General features: G+C 38.6%; 1 protein-coding gene across 4 annotated transcripts in view; it reads right to left on the bottom strand.

Annotated features, from left to right (window-relative positions):
* The window catches only part of LOC139742078 (serine/threonine-protein kinase PAK 1-like), an 80,691-nt gene that overhangs the window by 31,533 nt on the left and 30,173 nt on the right, over positions 1 to 18,985 (bottom strand). For 2 of the 4 annotated variants that reach the window (XM_071652641.1, XM_071652642.1), the window contains exon 2: positions 101 to 316. In XM_071652641.1, the coding sequence (XP_071508742.1) occupies positions 101 to 305 (205 nt within the window). In that variant the 5' untranslated portion in view covers positions 306 to 316. Of the gene's footprint in view, positions 1 to 100; positions 317 to 821; positions 1,218 to 12,442; positions 13,244 to 18,985 lie in introns of those variants that run through there. The other 2 variants (XM_071652639.1, XM_071652640.1) reach the window with 2 other exon arrangements.

Below are 18,985 nucleotides of genomic sequence, written 5' to 3' on the forward strand. Positions count from 1 at the left end.
CATGGTGTTAAATCTAACACCGATGTTATTACAGTGTAGCATCACGAATCTAAAGCTGCCTTTTATTTTCAAGCAGGGAACATTTCGCAGATGGATGTACCTTTCTCATCATTCTTCTTGCCCGTGAGGATGTTCTTCATCCACTTCGTTCCCTTCTTCTGCTCCTCTGGGGGCGTGTTCGGGAGGGGTTTCGAGCCGGGGTTCATACTATCGTAGCGGTTCTCACGGTCTTTGCTGCTGGAAAATCGTACTGGTGGTGCGGGGGGACTTTCTGTGTTACTCTGGGAGTCGGACCAAGAGCTCATCTTCGGTGGACCTGTGACAAGAATAGGAAGGATCGAAAATGCAAAGAAATTTTCATTACATTGGTTGAGGTATTTTGGATTGTTGAACAATGTCATTTGTTTCTTTTGCTTTGTCTATATATGTTTCTCATCTGTTGTTCCAGTGTTGTTTGTGTTGTACAGTATAGATGGGCTTCTCTTTGAATGTGCCAACTCACTTGTGAGAGGCATTCCTTCAATGGAATCAATGGAGTATCGATTCAAGGTATTGTCATAATGTCACTTTAATGCATTTATTTAACAAACTGTACACACACACACACACATAAACAGACTTACACACAGACATACACACATGATGCATAAGCTACACACCAGCAATAACTTTCCCCACACATCTTTAGCGAAGTGTGACTTGTTGCGACGTAAGAGACTCGAGGTCGCAAGCGATACGATGGCACACCACACTATTCAGCGTGATCACCATAGCGATGTCAGAAGTTCACACCCTTCTAAGGCCTTCCATTATTCACTTACCATGATGGTGATGATGATGATGGTGGTGATACATGATGGACAGCAAGGTCAAAGGTCATTCACACACACACATGCACCTAGACTTTGGAACGCAGTGAGAACCGTTTTGGCAACTGCCGGCGCTACGGAGTTACACTGAAAAAACTCTATCTAGCACATACAGTTGTACAGATATAATTAGACGTTCATTCCTTTCCACTTCAAATGTCGCAAGGCGTCAAGCACTGCCCTGACTGGCTCGAATCCTGCTCTGAAGACGAGTTTGTTTTGTTTTGCGGTGATGGCCGGTCAATGCGTTCTAGGGTACACAAAGCCTGCTTCCTACATCAACAAAGTACTTTCAAATGCTTCACTTCCTGGTTTAACTTCCATATAAGGACAGTGCGTGTAATTCCTGGCTTGCAGTATACCTCACTGTCCATATACATGTACAGTGAGAGTATCCATATTCAATATCACATCATTCAGTGCAATATTGCATTTAATAGAACAGTAAAAGGAGCAAATTGTGCGTTCTCTTGCTTGCTTTTCCACAGGCTTAGGAGGCCATTAGGTAACAGGTATTCGACACTGGACGAGATGAAATGTAAACCGGCATAATGAAGTGTTACTGTTATGAGAGTACTTTCCATAGGAAAGTGTACAGCTGTAGGTCCTACAATAGAGTTATAGCAGACAAGCATGTACTATCCACTGGCGGTCCATTTGAAACAAATTTACACACTGCAAGCATGCACTCGTCAGATTTGTCATTCAAACGTGAGGCAAGCACCGCTGTCTGGGTGATCCAGAATCCATGCTTATTGTCAACGAAGGAGGGAAAAACAGGAAAAATAATCATTCCAAAGCGAATCCTGTAGAATATGTGATGCTCAGTGATGTAACATACTGATCAAAAATAACACAATGAGTCATAATCTTTGGGAATTACATGTACACACACAGACATGACACACACACACTTTTGGGCCGGAAGTGATCAAATATGATAACATTTCGTCGCGCCAGAAATGATATCGAGTGCATGCATGGTGCGTGAAAATCTCTGCAGCAAACGCCGAGGGAGAACACTTTAATGATGCACTGTAGAAAACCACTGCCACACACTGCCTTGGCTAGGCATCTCTAGCTGGTGTTTAGAGAATGGGAAGACAGACACAATATTGCCCACACGAGGGCAGCGTACAACACAAATGCATACTGAGGTATATCTTGCTCTGAAGCCTGGCGGGCAGACACCAGTGTGTGTCTGAATTGACCCATCAAAGCTTCCTCCTCTTCCTATACTGCTTACTATTCTCCCCCTAACCCCCCCCCCCCCCTTCCTCCTCCTCCGTTTCTCGCTGCCTGCGTGATCATGGCCCAGACTAATCAGCAGCCATGTACAGTCATTATGACTGGGTATGCACACATCACTGATGAATGAAAGCGGGGAAAAAAGAACTACAATGTAGAAGCTGTGGGGAGAGAGTTCTAGGGTAAAGGGGGGGGGGGGATAGAGTAGGGAAGAAAACTATGGATTCTCAAGAGAGAAAATAAAGAAAGATTGAGAAAAACACCTACACACACACACACACACACACACACACACACACACACACACAAATAGTAAATATGAATATTATGCAAATTAATGAAATTCTTGTGTAAGTTGTTTTTACTACTGTATTTTAAACTGACTGACAAATTTTCCTACATTGACATCATATGATGACAAACTGTGGATCAGATGCAGTATGACTTCTGTATAAAGCTGTTATTTTCGCATACAGATATTTTCGCTAATGAGGAGATCATGGACATTTTTCATGAGATGCTGTTTTTGCGAACTGACACCAATGCTATCGGAAGTGCACTACTACTCAATGACTGGTGACGTTTTCCCGTGTTGTTAAATTCGCGGTCCAACAGCGATTCGCGAAATCACAATGTTGCTAACGGGAAAAGGGCCCAATCGGCACTTTGACAAAGATAGGGAAAAAGAAAAGAAATAAGAATAAATAAAAATCGGAGTGACAAAAAATTCTAATATTTTGCAGCTCTAGGGCATATGTGTGAAATATATGAAGTACAAATGTAGCCAATATAATACTCAGGTATCAGTACACTTTAAATGAATGAATCCAGTCCAAAGTCCTTTACTTGCACACCTTGTACATGAGGGTGGAAAGGGAAGGTTGGGAATGCTTTTTCTGGCATTTTTTTATTTAAACTTCCTGCTTTCGTTTTTCCTCCAGCTTTCCTCAATCCGTTCTTTCTATAAAAGGTAATGCTGGATCCTGGTTATACAATGAAAAACAAAAACCACAAACACCTCAGAGACAGTTTTACGAAATCTAAAAATATATGCCTACCTATTATCATACACTATCACTCACAGGTCAATAGCTACAGGAACTCAGCTCGACTAAATGCAGGGTGTGGATGGGGTATTGTAGGCCCTATGTTTGTGCAGGTAAACTGCAAGTTGATCCATTAGTATACATGAAGTAGGGTATTCCCCATGATCCAGACACGCGTTAAGAACAAATACACTGAAGATAAAACCCATACACACCCACACACATACAGAATGTGGTATCACCTGAAGAAACAAAATGGCTGTACATCCTTTGTGGTGTTTTTTTATTTTTTTATCATATCATTCTTGGTCACATGACCGTATTCTTCTATTCATGTGGACAAACAAACTTCCATATAGCTACACAGGTATTATAATGGTGTTGCATTGCTACATTTTTTTAAAATGTGTTTTATTGGAATCAAAAGCAAATCAATACATACATGAACGTGTGAATTAGAACAATCATCGGGAAAAAGAGAGAGAGAAAAAAAAAAGCAGCACTACCCATGCAATAGCAAATAGGTCTAGATGTGCTTTAAAGCAGTCACTTTGTCTCATACAAAATATTATCTATGTATATTCTTAAAGAAAATTAAAAGTAGATAATACAAATATAACATAGATTATAAGTTTGTGTTACGTGCAATTGATAAAAGGAAAATAATTATAACATTTCTGATGTGAGCCTCCTACCCATATAATGCATTCTTATGATGAGCCCCCACTCATGCATTCTCATGGTGAGGCTGCTGCCTTGTTCAGCATAATTTGTTTGGGTTTTCAGAGTATTGGTTTCGCTGCTCAAGGACTACTACAATCAATTCCATAAATTTAAACATGGAGCTGTCAATTTATGTATGATATGATGTGAAATTATGAAAACTGCCTGGACTTCCCCTTTAACTCTACTTGTCACTATCAAACTGCTATGAATGAAAACATACAACGTAGGGTACATATTTCATACAAGCACCAAACATCCCCCCCCCCCCCAAGTCATGTCAATGTTGCTGAGCTCTGGGAATCCCCGGTGCTATTCAAAAGATTGTCGCCTGAATTCACGATAAAATTTGTGCTGGTGGCAGACAGAAGGCTGTTAAGTCCTTCTGTGCCAGGACACCTTTGACAGTGTATACAATGTTATGGAGCGTTCTGTGCCAATCAGAAATCAAAGCACACTAAGGTTTATTGAACTCCCAAAACTTCACATTGAACTGCAACCCTCTATTTAACATTTGTCCAATGAAACATGTGTATTCACTTCACCTGTAAAGAATGTTGGCAGGGAAAAGATCTACATTCATTTTTTTTGTTGTTTTTGTTTGGGGGGGATTATTTTTTCGCTTTAATAAGGATCTCTCCCTTGATTTCTTAGAATGATCAGTCCAATGGACTTTGCATGAAAAAAAAAAGAAGAAAAAAAAAACACTCTGAAATCAGCCTAATTGCATAGTTAATGAGGTTGTCTCACTTAAACAAATCCAAGTGACTTATTAACCCTAAAAGTTTGCTCAAAAGAGAGTGGTCAATATTTTCTCTGTCACTTTAGGTATCCAGCTGATAAAGAGCTCTGATACAAATAATTAAGTTTGAAGCACATTTCATACTTAGTGATTTTGTTGTTATGTGTTTGTTTGCCCTTAATGCAGATTTTTATAGAATATTGTAGGCACAAATTGTGTGGTCTTTTTAATAGCATTTAATCATAATTCTTGCCCATCCTTTTGTCCCACCCTTTTATGGTTGTTCTTGATATGTCTTGGTTCCTTCCTTTTGGATATTCTTTTCTTGTCCCTATTTATTGCAAATCCGGTTCTTTTTTATGTGATTTGTGATTTATAAAACAGTGTATAACGACATACAGGGTCAGTTTTAATTTTTATATTTGCTCATGGGATCAGCCTCGAAAGGCCAATGGCCTACTGCTGATTTCCTGCACCATTTATTTCAATTGTTATGTCAATCTTGAACACACACTTTTTAACTTTTAACTGTGATTATGTACTTACCCAAAATAATGTTTGCTTTGTATATGTATATGTTTCATTTGATTGATTGTATATTTATATGTTTTTTAACTGAACTTGTGGAAATAAACTAAACTGATACTAAACTGAGACTGAAATATAGAACTCTGGATCCAGCTTCAGGGAGACATTGGTAGATAGGCAATATCAGCAGTAAAGCATGAGATTGAATAGGATTTTTAGATGTAGTTGATACGTTAAGAAGCCACAATTGCCCCCAAAGGCCGCATATCTCCTTAATAAATGATGAGCATATATGTCTCCATAAAGCTGGATACATACATATAAGTATCATGAAGTATGTCTTGTAGCTCTATTTCTAATTCAAAAAATGATGAAAAGAAATCAAATTTCTCCCGAAGTGTGGTTATGGTGTACGTCTTCTCTAGTGGGATTTTTCTTTTCTCCTTTGCTGGAAAGGATGTTACTTTAAATGGTCATAGTCTGTTTTTGCTTTAATATGAACATAAAGCTTAATGTATGACATGTTGCAATCTCTAGCCCTGCATGGGTTTTGTTTTGAATCACATTACTGTCCTAATATCAAGCAATCATACATGTGCACTACATAAATCTCTCATATACAGGTACCAAAGGTACACTTATTGTAGCTGGTACCAATATACGTACATGTACACATAACGACAACACGTCAGTCCGTCTAACGTTACTAATCACCGTCCTATCCTGGACGAGAAATATCATGGTTTGCCCCATATCCTGCTCAATAGGAAAATGCACCTACCTACTTCCCACTCAACCCCACGTGGGGAGCCGAGATAGCGTTCAATGCATACTAGAAGGTGAAAAGGGTAAAAAGGAAGCTGTACAATGTACACAAAATTACTGCTGAAGTAAAAATGCAATAGTGCCATATATATGTTTCTCTATGACTACAGAGCAGCAATTACCTCATTCTCTCTATCTCTGAGCCAATTTAGTCTTACACTGCAACCAGCCACAATATCCTGTACTCTAAAAAGCCTATTCCAGATGTCAGGGCAGAGCACATTGTAGGCTTAAAATATATTTGTGTCCATGAGTATCTCAAGTTGAAGATATAGAATGATGGGTGGGAAGGGAAATCAAACTCAGAGCACATATCATTGGGAAAAGGGAGCAGATCTTATATAAGATGATACTAAAAGATATAAACAGATACATAGATCTCTAGGTAGCAACATAGATAGATGAATGAATAGATAGATAGATGGATAGAAAGACAGATAGATAGATAGATAGATGAATGAATAGATAGATAGATAGATAGATAGATAGACAGACAGATAGGGAGATAGATTGATAGACATAGATTGATAGATAGATAGATGGATAGAAAGACAGACAGATAGATAGATAGATTGATAGACAGATAGATAGATTGATAGATTGATAGATGGATAGAAAGATAGATAGACAGATAGGGAGATAGATTGATAGACAGATAGATAGATAGAAGATAGACAGATAGATAGATAGAAGATAGACAGATAGAAAGACAAATAGATAGACAGATAGGGAGATAGATTGATAGATAGATAGATTGATAGATAGATAGATGGATAGAAAGACAGATAGATAGATAGCCTGATAGACAGATAGGAAAATTATTATATAGATAGATAGAAAGGGAGATAGATACAACTGTAGATAGATAGATAGATAGATAGATAGAAAGAGAGATAGATAGATAGACAGATAGGGAGATAGATAGATAGACAGATAGATAGATAGATAGATAGACAGATAGGTAGATAGATAGATAGATAGACAGATAGGGAGATAGATAGGTAGATAGATTGATAGGTAGATAGAAAGATTAGATAGATAGGTATAAAATAGGTAGGTAAGTATATAGACAGATAGAAACTGTAGATAGATAGAGAGATGAATATAGATAATATAGATAGATAGATAGAAAGAAAGATAGATAGATAGATAGATAGATATAAAGATATAAAGATAGATAGATAGAAAAGATAGACAAAGATGCATGGATATAGACAGATATAGATAGGCAGATAGATAGATGGACAGATACATAGATGGATAGATAGGCAGAATGATAGCTAGACAGATAGATATAGATGGATATAGATATACTGTAAAAGTGGAAATTTTTGCGGTGTTGAAATTTTCACGCATATCGCGCAACCTGAAACTAGCACGAAAATAAAAGCATGCAAATATTTTTGTTTACCATATGTTCCAGTAGTCGATCTCTTGATTCCGTGGAATTAAAAACATGCGAAACTCTTCTTACCCCACCGAGCGCGAAAAATTAGTCACAAGAAAATATACACTTTTACTGTAGATAGACAGACAGACTGCCTCTTCAGAACATGGGAAAAATTGCAAACAGCCAAATAAACATTAGAGTGAAAATGGTACTTTTAAACTCATTGAAGACTAGTCCTGAGCATACATGTACTTGGGCATGTGTCTATAGCAAATGCATGTTAAAGCAAAACAGGTCCTTTTGCTTGATATTAAAGCACTCATTTTTAATTTCCTACTTCAGAAATGAGTCATTTTCTCTTATGTCCAGTTATGACATAAATAAGAGTGCATAAAACAGTAAAGGAGCTCAAAAAAAGAAAAGAAAAAAGGATTGAACTTTATACATTTCTGTTGAACATTACACTATTCAAAGTCATGAAAACCTTTAACTAAACGCATGCCTCATCACAAGTTCGCTGTACTTTCATCTGAAAAACAGGAATATCAGCTTGTTATCTGAAGAACTAGTTTCAAACAAGCACACACAGAAAGAAAACAAAAACACAGAGATTGAAAATAGCAATGCCAACAGAGAAGGCATGTACAGTGTACTATTGTGTCCATAAAAAGGAGTGAGAGGGATAAATCTATTGGTAAAAGAAAAAAAAAATATGAAAGGAATAAAACATAACATACTTCTGCCCAGCATGTGTGCTTATTTCAAATCTTGTTCACTGGCTTGCAAGCTTTGATTTTGAAGAAAGGGAGCCTATCAACATTCACTGATCATTTTCTGAATAACAGAAAAAGATCCATTCCCAGACTTTTCCTCTGAGAGACTGGCCAATGTGTAAAAAAGACCTTTGATGCATTCGTGCCATAAATGTGCACATTGCACGCGTCAATCCAGGCCGTGTTTTTGAAACCAAAACTCTCTTGAGAGTCTCTCTCAGTTCTCGTCTCATGACGAGACCCCCCGCGCACCCCCGTATTGGCGAGACGCATCACCGCAATGAATCAACGCATCATGTGATAACAGCGCACATTCTCCGCGCTGACTCACATTGAATAATCTCCCCATTTCTCTTCGCCTCTACAGCTCCTCATCAATCGCACGATACTCAGGGCACTCTCAATATTCCTGCCGCCCTATTGCATTAAACAACAGGATTTGGCCATTATGCCATTGATGACATTCAAAGAACACATTACATGTGTGGGAAACCTGTGTCTGTAAATGTATTCTAGTATTGTGCAACACTATGGCAAAATGCAAAAGTACTTTAGTATATCACGTGGAGTTTGGCTCACTCACAGATCCAGAGGACTCAATTAGAAATTTAATAAACATGTAAAGAAAAAACATGAAGAAATGTGCTACTACAGTAGGTACAATGTAAATGTTGTAGCTGGTTTTAACTTAACCCGTTCAAGACTAGTCTTAAGTGTACTAGGGCAGGTGTCTAAGGGAAATGTGTGTTTTAGCAAAATCAGTCTGTCCTCGACGGGTTAAGGTGTGTAAAATGTGACTGAGTCAGTATTGCTAAGCATCATTCAATTTTTCAACATACACTACATACTGTAGTCCACAGAAAAAAATAAAAAAAACCTCTCAAAAACCCTGAAAAAAGTAACAATGCCCCCCCCCCCCCCCCCCCCCAATTGAAAAAAGCAAAAGAACTCATTAGAAGGCCAGGTGATGTACCAACATGCTCTGTATTATGAACTTCAACCTTTCAGCCGAGCCCATGTTCCTGAATGGTTGTGAGTGATTTTTGGTATAAATATACCTGTCAATCATAATGTATAATTAGCACAAACTGGTCGGTTCTAATTCTGCACACATCTGCTTTAAATATATATCCACTCACAAACCTGATGCAGAAAGCTATCTTTCATGTCTATCAGTGTAAAGTACAGTCTGATGTATCATAGAAGAGGCACTATTTTTTTTTAACCTCCTTTTTGGTGGCATACAAAGCTGTAAAGAGGCCAAGCCTATGGGGGGGGGGGGGGGGGGAGGGATGCTAACAACAGCCTTGCAGTATGAGGAAGGCATGCAAATTTACTTGTAATATATATCTTGGCAGGTTGAATACCATTTGCAGACAAAATAGTGTGATGTCGATCGCAATCCAAATACTGAGACTTTTGCACCCATTTAGATGGACAGAAATATCCTGCTAATTGTTGATCGTCAACCAAACTGCGCATGCCCAAAACCTACAGAAATGGTGTGACCCCTGCCCTCTAAGTGTGCTTAAGTGCTGTTTTAATCTGTATTTTGAATGATGCTGAAAAAAAAATTGACATTATTTGTTACAGCATTTACACTCTTAACATAGTGCAATTTCTCAAATTAATGCAGTAGTTGTGAAATAATCGCAAGATTTCTTGGGATTTGAATTGCCATGCTGATCGCACTGTTTAATGAGATTTTTATGTCCACACTGGCCAAAATCCTATAGGACAAGTTCACCTTCATAGACATGTGGATTGAGTAAATGCAGCAATATCAATTGAACACAACAGCAATAGTTTGAGGAAAATTGGACAGTCCGTTTAAAAGTTATGAATTTTGAAGAAGTTTCTGCTCAGTCACTGCTGGATGAGAAGCCTACTACAGCTTGTGATGTCACATGTGTACAAAAATATAAAGAAAATATAAAGAAAATTCAAGATATCTTCACTTTTCTCGCATAATAAAAGTACACTTGACTTCCCTCTTTCAAAAGGCAAGGGGGAATAATATTACCCTTCACATACGTCAGTGACGAGTCGTGACATACGTCAGTGACGAGTCGAGGAAATGAGCACTTTTTTCAAAAAGTAAAATTTTGTGAAATTCTCTTTATATTCTCCTTATATCGTTGTACGCATCTGACATCATACACTGTACTAGTCTTCTCATCCAGCAGTGACTGTGCAGATACTTTAAAAATTCATAACTTTTGAACGGATTGTCCGATTTTCCCCAAACTCTCACTGATGTGTTCTACTTATTTTGCTGCATTCACTCAATCCACATGTCAGCATATGAAGGTGAACTTGTCCTTTAAAGGACAAAAGTACAAGCTATAGCAGTCTTCTCATCCAGCAGTGACTGCGCAGAAACTTATTGTCTCCTTTTGATATTGCTGCATTCTCTCAATACTGTGAACTTGTCCTTTAAAGGTAATGTTTACCTTTGGGAGCAGTGATTTTAAAAATGTTCAAGACATCACTTTTGATGCTTACATGTATGTGTACATGTACAGTAGGTCAGTTGTATCACAAAACATCCTATCATATACAATTTTTGCAATGAAGACTAAAGTATAAGAAGATATCACTATTTTCTCATGAAACCATAACTGTAGACAGTTTAAGTCTGGAAACAGTTTTATTATAACTATTGCTCACATTTTGTATATTTAACAATATTTAGCATCGACTACACTGGTTCAAATTTTGACATTAGTTGTTTCTATCCCTATAACACATTTTAGAGCTATTTTGAAGAACTAATGCTGGGGTTTTTGTTTCATCTGCAATTTATGGTAAATTATGCCTTCAAGGCTTGGATCATCATGCAAATCCCGATTTGTATCCCGAGATTTGTATCCTGCTAATTCGCATCAGTGTGAATCCTACCATTGACTTTGTTTTACCAGGTCAACTTTCAGGCACACATACTGTATACCCAGGGTACGCCAAGCGTGTTCCTCAGTGCACACATTGTGAAAGGCTATACCTCTCTTAGTTTGCATTCTTTGGAGGTTTCCATGGCAACAGAACGTGAAATCACCCACCATTAAACTTTCTTGTAGGACCACGAGCTCTAATCCAAGATGTCCTCTAGTGTCATCTCGGCTACATCTAAATTTTAATGAGTATCATTTTTTCTCCTACCAATCTTTCTCTCATAATCACTTGAGAAAATGAAATTACTTCGGTGTTGGTAGAATAAATAAAACCATAAGGTGATGTTTTGATATCAAAATCTGGGGGGGGGGTCCATCTTATTCATCTTGTTAAGCGCAAACAATTGAGAGGAACTGAAAGCACTGTTGAACTTGTAATAGACGGTAATGTGTAGTACATTATGTGATTTATCATTTACAACACTTGCACATGGATATTGGAACGTACCACATAAAAGGTGAAGTGATATCAAATGACTTTCTAACAGCTACACCTAGAATTATTCCCTCCATCAAATCCCATTATAGTGTTGAGTCATCTAAGCTTTATTCTAAATTTCAACTGAAGATCTAAAGATGATCTTTCTTATTTAATGACAAGGTCAAGAGTTTAAGATAGCTCTACGATTTTATCTGGTATTTCGTTATGCTTTGTTTTGTTTCATTCTAATAAATCATGCATCAAATTACACTTTCCTGACATGACGTACATTTCTCAGTAGTGTACACTGTAATACTATCCGACAAAATCCAGAGCTTGGGGGCTTGCCAAAAAGCTACAAGTATTTCTCATGAGCTCAATAATGTTCGGAGAGTTCAGCATGTGGCATTGGGTTTCCCTTCAAATGGTTTTTGTATCAATGATCAGCAAACAGCATTTCCTCAAAAAAACTGCATGCTGTGCACTGCCCACGGTTACCCATTACTTCCTTAATAGCATACAGACTAAATGAATGCAGTTAACTTCACTGAATGCACCAGATTGATTCAACACGCAAGTGCAGAGCGTATTATGTCTAGTGAGTCACATTTGGCACACAAGAAGAAAAAAATAGGCGGCAAAGACAAATGGGCAGCATTAAAATGATACAAGATGGGGAAAAAGAGCCACTGAATTTCCACGTTCAGCACACCAGAATGAAACAACTCATGCAGGGCATGAGCAGTAAATTGAATGATGAATCATGTTCTAACATACAATATGGTCCGAAGCTGGGATCAAGCTGCACTTACAATGTGTACACACGAAATAAGACAGTCGACAACCGGTACTACATTGATCACCCGTTGAGACGGCTAAGGGTAGGGACATATAACCGTCTATCGGTGGGAAGGGGAAAGGCTTACCGTTCGGACTTGAGGGCGTTTGCGTGAAAAGCTTCCTCAGCGCTTTCTCGATACTCAAACGATGATCCATACTCCTCTGGCACAAGGCTACGTCCAGAGGAAGGTACGGCAAGACAGTATATTCTCTCCGCCAAGGATATGATAGACTCCACTAGATATCTTCCTATAAGAGAGAGCCAGCACTGCTGGGATCAGCTGCAGAAATACTCGCAATAAAAGCCTCTTCCCTCCAAAAAAAATGAGCAGGCTGAAGAGGTTTGGTAGTCCGCTAAGAAAGGAAGGGCAAAACAGGACACGGTGTCTTAATCAGATGGAAATATATTCCAACTCTACTGGAGCTCTGGTGGTGAATAATTCCCCCATTAGCAATTTCGTTTCCCTTCCCCTCTCGCCGTGAGTGTGGAGGGGGAAAAAAACTGTGACTCGTGGCGTCGAAAATGCATTCAATATTCATGTGTTTGTCCCGATTTTCCAGACGGCGATCACCTCAGCTGTTTCCACTCGGGGTTGATTCTTATCAAAGTGATACGATGTGAAACACTCTCCTCAACATGCAAGGTGTGTAAATATGACAGATTCTGGCACATCCGCTAGCCAACGGCGGCGATGAATTTTTCTCACGAAGACATGGATATCCAAACGAGCAATGTTGCTCACAGATTCATAATTATGGACAGTATCAATCGTCGTTTGGAATCCCCATGGGAATCAGCCATCCATTGCCCGTGGCAAACACGTACGTTCTCTGGCTGCCGTGTCTGGGTTGAGAGCTGGGAGGCAGGCGGGAGTCTGCAAATTCGATTTTACGCCACCTTGACCGCGGCGGAGAGAACGCAGGTGAAGCGCGGCAGTGTTTGCGTGGGGACGACTAGACACAGAGTGCACACAGATAAGATAGTTAATAATCGGAACCCCTGCGGACAGACCGATTGAATCTAAAATGAGGCTGTTCAATGTTCTGCATACTATTAGAGGAACCTCTCCCCAACGGGTAAGCTAGGCATCTGAGCAGGAAAGTGGAGTAAAAAGTACAACGCGGGAAAGAGAAGATCAGAGTGAGGGAAACTAACTGCTAAAGGATATCCAACAAGTAGCATCCTCGGTAGATGGGGATCCACCAAAAGTTAGCTCGACACGGGGCCCAGGTGTTTTTTTCTGCGCTAATAGCACTGAAAATAGCAGCACTACCCCCGTTTTTGCGACCGTGTCATTTAACGCTCCTGGGTGCCACGAGTTTTCATTCCAGGCACAGCTTTGGATGCTCCTCTCCATCAAATGATGATTCAAGTTCAAAATGAAACACACACACACACACATGCATGCACACTGTCATGTGCAAGTGAGAGTGATCTGTTGGCACATACCAATGCACACACACAGACCCGGATAGAGAGATAACGTGTGTACACACACACACACACACACACACACACACACACACACACACAACCACTATGAGCCCACTTATCTGGCTGGACTAATCACTGGGAATCATGTAGCAACACACACACACACACACACTCGTCTCTTCTCTGACGTTCTTCCTCTTTCCTGCATAACAGAAGACACGCTTTATATTTCACCAAGTTGCTAGTTTTGCTCTGATCATTTTTTGACCGCATTTGGAACCAGATCGACACGCAACACAGATAAATCCTGCTTTATATCAAATCCTGTCCCAGAAGCATACAGAGGGAGAGAGAGCAAGAAAGAGTGAGAGGGAGCGGGAGAGAGGAAGTGAGAGTAATATATAAAGATAAGAGAAGAACATATATCTATCCATACATCTGTCTACTCACACATAATTTACACCATCACTTCTATAGTTCAAGTACTGGTATGTATATTTCGAAAGTGTGTGTGTCGCAGACAGATTACACAATATATAGACCTGATAGAATATACTGTATCTCTATGTGTGTGCGTGTAAGGATGTGTATAATTTAAACAGACATACATTGTATAATTATGTATGCTTTTTGAAAAACGTAAAAAAAATATGGCCCTTTGTTTTCTGTTTTACTCTGAATGTATGTACTTGCAATGCATGTTTCACAGCTCTCCTACACTGTATACTCAGCACACACATATCAGTCTGCATACAATGTATTACAGTCATCCGATCCACCAGAACTGTGAACTAATTAAATCCACTTCCCTTGGAGCCCGTTCAAGCATTGTTCTGCCCCCGAAAGCCGATTTCCTTTGATTTCCGCTGCCCCCCACCCCCTTTCCTCTGGTCTAATGGGATGTACGACTCATCAGGGCTCAACGTCCCCCTTCGGACAAGGACAGGGTGTCACTCCTAATGACCCTTTTATAGTCCGACAGTACTCTCTCTGCTCTTGCAGACACAATAGTTAATTGTTTACCATTAGTAGAAGTGATTCAAAAAATTTTTAGAGTTTAATATCACATTTGATGCATTGCGTAAGACAGTTGTATCACAAAACATCCTACCATATGAACATTTTGCAATAAGGTTAAACTCTAAGGCAGGGCTGCACACTACCCAATTTTTTCTACTGGTCCGACCGGTCTGTCAGACTAGTAGGCACCCAGTTTTTCTGGGTTTTTTTACTGGTCCATTCCTGAAAAAGTTATACTGGTCTGACAGTGATTTTTACTGGTCAGGGACCGTCATAACACTAGTGCCAATGTGCAGCGCTGTCTAAGGAGATATCACTATTTTTCTCATTAAACGGTTAACCATAACTGTAGATGGTTATTCGAGTAACAATTTTATCAGAACTATTGTTCACATTTTGTATATATATTCAACAATACTTAACACTGAATGTATTGATTACAAACATTTTACATTGGTTGTCTCTATCCCTATAAACTCATATTTTAGAACTATTTTGAAGCACTAAAGCTGGATTTTTTTTTTCATCTGCAAATGGTAAATAATGTCTGCAACAATGGAAAATTGTGGCTATGTCAGGGGAAAGCTTCATTTTTCTGCTGAATTATATCAAAATGTGAATTCTCAACATAAATGACTATATGATGTGCTACAAAGATCAAGATGAATTGCACAGATCAATGCATACAGCAAAACTTTTTTTTTTCTGAATTAGCAATATTGGTAGTACATACACATGTAGTACATGTAGAACAATTACGATGATGATGACAATAACTACACTGTAGGAAAGCACTCGGAGAGCGCAGCTCATTTCTACCAATATTATGCTGGAATTCACCCTTATGTCACAATGACAAAGAAGCCTTTCTGTTGAGTCTCCTGAGTCTACATCAGTAAAAGCTTACTGCACAAAATACAATGTATAAGAGCACTTAAAAATTACTTAAAAATAGATATAATTTTGTGAATAGTACAAGTATATCACTGTCTCTTAAGGTAAGGATGGATGAGATCGAAATCAATATTTGCAAGCAGTTTGCTTGACTAGCATAATGGATTTTGGGCGATATATAGTACCGTGTAGCTTGTAATTCTCTGAGACTATTTTTACCTTCCTTTCTCCAGAAAGGAAGCACAGTGAGAACAGATCTATGAAAGTTATCCCCCAAAATTATTTGAGATAACAGTCCACTACACCACATACCAGGAAGTTTCGTCTGGAAAACCCCTTTACAATGGAAAAATAGGGTAATGTACGGTACATTCTATACTATCATTGGCATTAGAACTAGGTCTTTCATGGTCTGAAAGTGGCATGTGTGTATTGAGAAATCAGAAGTACACCAAATGCTTGTATGACGTGGACATGGATGACAGCTTTTGTGTTTGCCAATGTAAAAAAAAGTCGGTCACAAACACACCCTCATACAAACCCAAGAATGTTTTCACTTTCAAGGCTGATGTAAGATGGTATTTGAGTTCACCAAGCTACGGTATGTGATGTAATCACTTTTCTGAAATAACACCCATTTTGCAATCTCGTCCCGCATCTTTAGTGTGCAAACGAGGATGATTATTGGGCAGGTAAATATTGCTCTTGGCATAATCAGTTTTCTAGTATCACTTTCTCAACCTTGTTGGTCTTACAATTATATCTTGTGAGCTGGAGGTCTAAGATTATTAAACCACTTGCAATAATGTATGACTCTCTTTGTTTTTAATACTTTGTTTTGTTTTCATAATGAATGATTAGATAATTTGTTGATAACATTACTAACTTCACATCACACTTTCGATCTATCTTTCTACAATTGTATGTACATGACGTAATCAACACTGTCTACACATACACTATTTTACAATGCATTCTGTCTTCTTATTTTAGCAAACAGTACATCAAATTACCCAGCTGTGATAAGCTATTAATTACACAGAGATATTTGCTATACAAAGCCATCACATTAGTGTTAAATTGACTACAACTACATATAAAGTCTACACAAAAGTGCTGATCAAAAGGATGAATATGAAATGAATTGTTCTTGAACCTTTAGAATTTATAAAATACTGCATAACTTTTCTGTTTCCAAGTCTGTAATTGTTTGGTCTGTTGGATATGCTTTTTGATATCATTGTCATAAACTTGAATTTTTTTATTTATTCCTATGAATGCCTATCATTTGACATTATTCATAATTTACACTCTGCATAGCATTCTTTATTCTTTTTACAATGAACAATAATCAAACTATTCTCACGACACAGTTACAACAAAGAAAAAGATATTTCAAAAATTGATAACATACAAAGTAATGTGATTTTGTATGAATCCGCAATAAGACATCAATGTACGTGAACTTTATTCTACAAGGAGAGGTCCACCTTTCACACAAAAGGCTTTCTAAATTTCAAGCCGGCAGTAGCCCGAGAAGGAACTGCTCTGCCAATGGCCTGTAATGGGGCTGTGACGTTCGGAAGTTCCTAATTAACACTCCGCTATGACTACTACTCGCCCTGCACCCTTTGCGCTGCCCTAGCTACGGGTACACACACTCACCATAAATAGCCGCACTCCCAACGTTTGCTGTCGCTTGGCTCTTTCTTTGGGTTGGCGATTTATTACCTCACAACACGCAGCTTATATCAACGCTCGTAACATACGACTTGACCAGACAGAAAAGGATTAAACTGTAGACTGAGACACCTCCACCCCCCCCCCCCCCTGCATAAGATATTCCACGATGATATTTTGCAACAGGAACATATCATTATGACTAGACTCATCGACTGACATAGAGAAGATCAAGCACTCAGAGACCAGGGGGGCATTTCATGAAGGAACTTGTCGGATAAAATGTCCGACAAGTCAATTATATGCGACAAGTTTAGAGAAATCAGCCAATCAGACTTAAGAATTTCTCAAAACTTGTCGGATATAATTGACTTGTCAGATATTTTATCCGACAAGTTCCTTCATGAAATGCCCCCCTGGGGGGCATTTCATGAAGCATTTTGGTCGGATATTTTTCTGAAAAACTGTTACAAGCTATTGAAATCCTTGCATCTGATTGGCTGAGAGCCCATTTTGTCCGACAAGTTGTCGGACAAAATGCTTCATGAAATGCCCCCCAGATTCAAGTTGGCTGATAACACTCCCTCCCTAATAACAGTCATTATTGCATGAAAGTCACTTCAAGATTACAACAATTTGTTGTGAAAACTTAGCCTTCTTTTTCTATATCAAGCAAAGAAATTGAGTAAAAAACAGTGTATGGGTTCATAGGAGACTAATGCTGCCTTAATATTGCATTTATCTTGCAACTTAACGGTGTGAATGTGACTTTAACATTGCATCTCTTTTGCAAATTAGCATGAACTAGTCTAACATCACAGTTTTGCGAAAACTCAATTTGAGGATTCTTTACAAGCATTCCTCATCCTAACTCCATCTTTAATGTAACTTTTAGCATTCTGTATATTAGATTTTGAAGGTATGAAAGCCATAATTTTGATCATTTCACTTCATGACTTCAAGATTGAGTGTGTCATGAAAGACCATTTTCTTTTTTTTAAATTAAAGTAACTGAGCACTGTAAAACCAGAAATTTCATATGCATGAAATTTTTGCATATTTTGCAAGTAGACAAGATTCACAATTTAAGTTAAATGCACATTCAGTGTTTGTCTACACAATGCATTGAATGCCAGTGGCAATCTGCAAAAGTTTCATGTTGCTAAAAAGGCAGTTGGCTGACATTTGCATTTCAGGTCTAACGGTATCATCCCCCCCCCCCCCCCCCCACACACACACACAACATCTGTAACATTGGTTGTTGAAATTAACTACAATCAGTCAGGAAAGTTAGCCTTGCTGTGTCTGCTAGCATTCTGTATTCAAAAAGCCTGAAAATCTAGAATCCTTTCAAGCTGGTTGAATGTATGTCATGAGCACATTGTCAGTGTCTTGCTTCAACGCTGGCAAATGTTGTTACATAACTTTCATGTGGCTAAAACTGGATCCTGAAAAGTGGCCTCTCTACTAGCCCGCTTCATAATCTAAAGATGACTGGCTGCAGCAATACTGTTATTTCTCCATCCACATGGCAACAAGCAACACAACCAAACCACTTCATTTGAGGATGTTCTCAGCAGCTACGGGTTGAATGCCTCAC

This window comes from Diadema antillarum, unplaced genomic scaffold (assembly GCF_040938485.1).
Source record: "Diadema antillarum isolate AM-2024a unplaced genomic scaffold, OU_Dant_1.0 seq00000979_RagTag, whole genome shotgun sequence".
NCBI classification, from domain to species: domain Eukaryota; kingdom Metazoa; phylum Echinodermata; class Echinoidea; order Diadematoida; family Diadematidae; genus Diadema; species Diadema antillarum.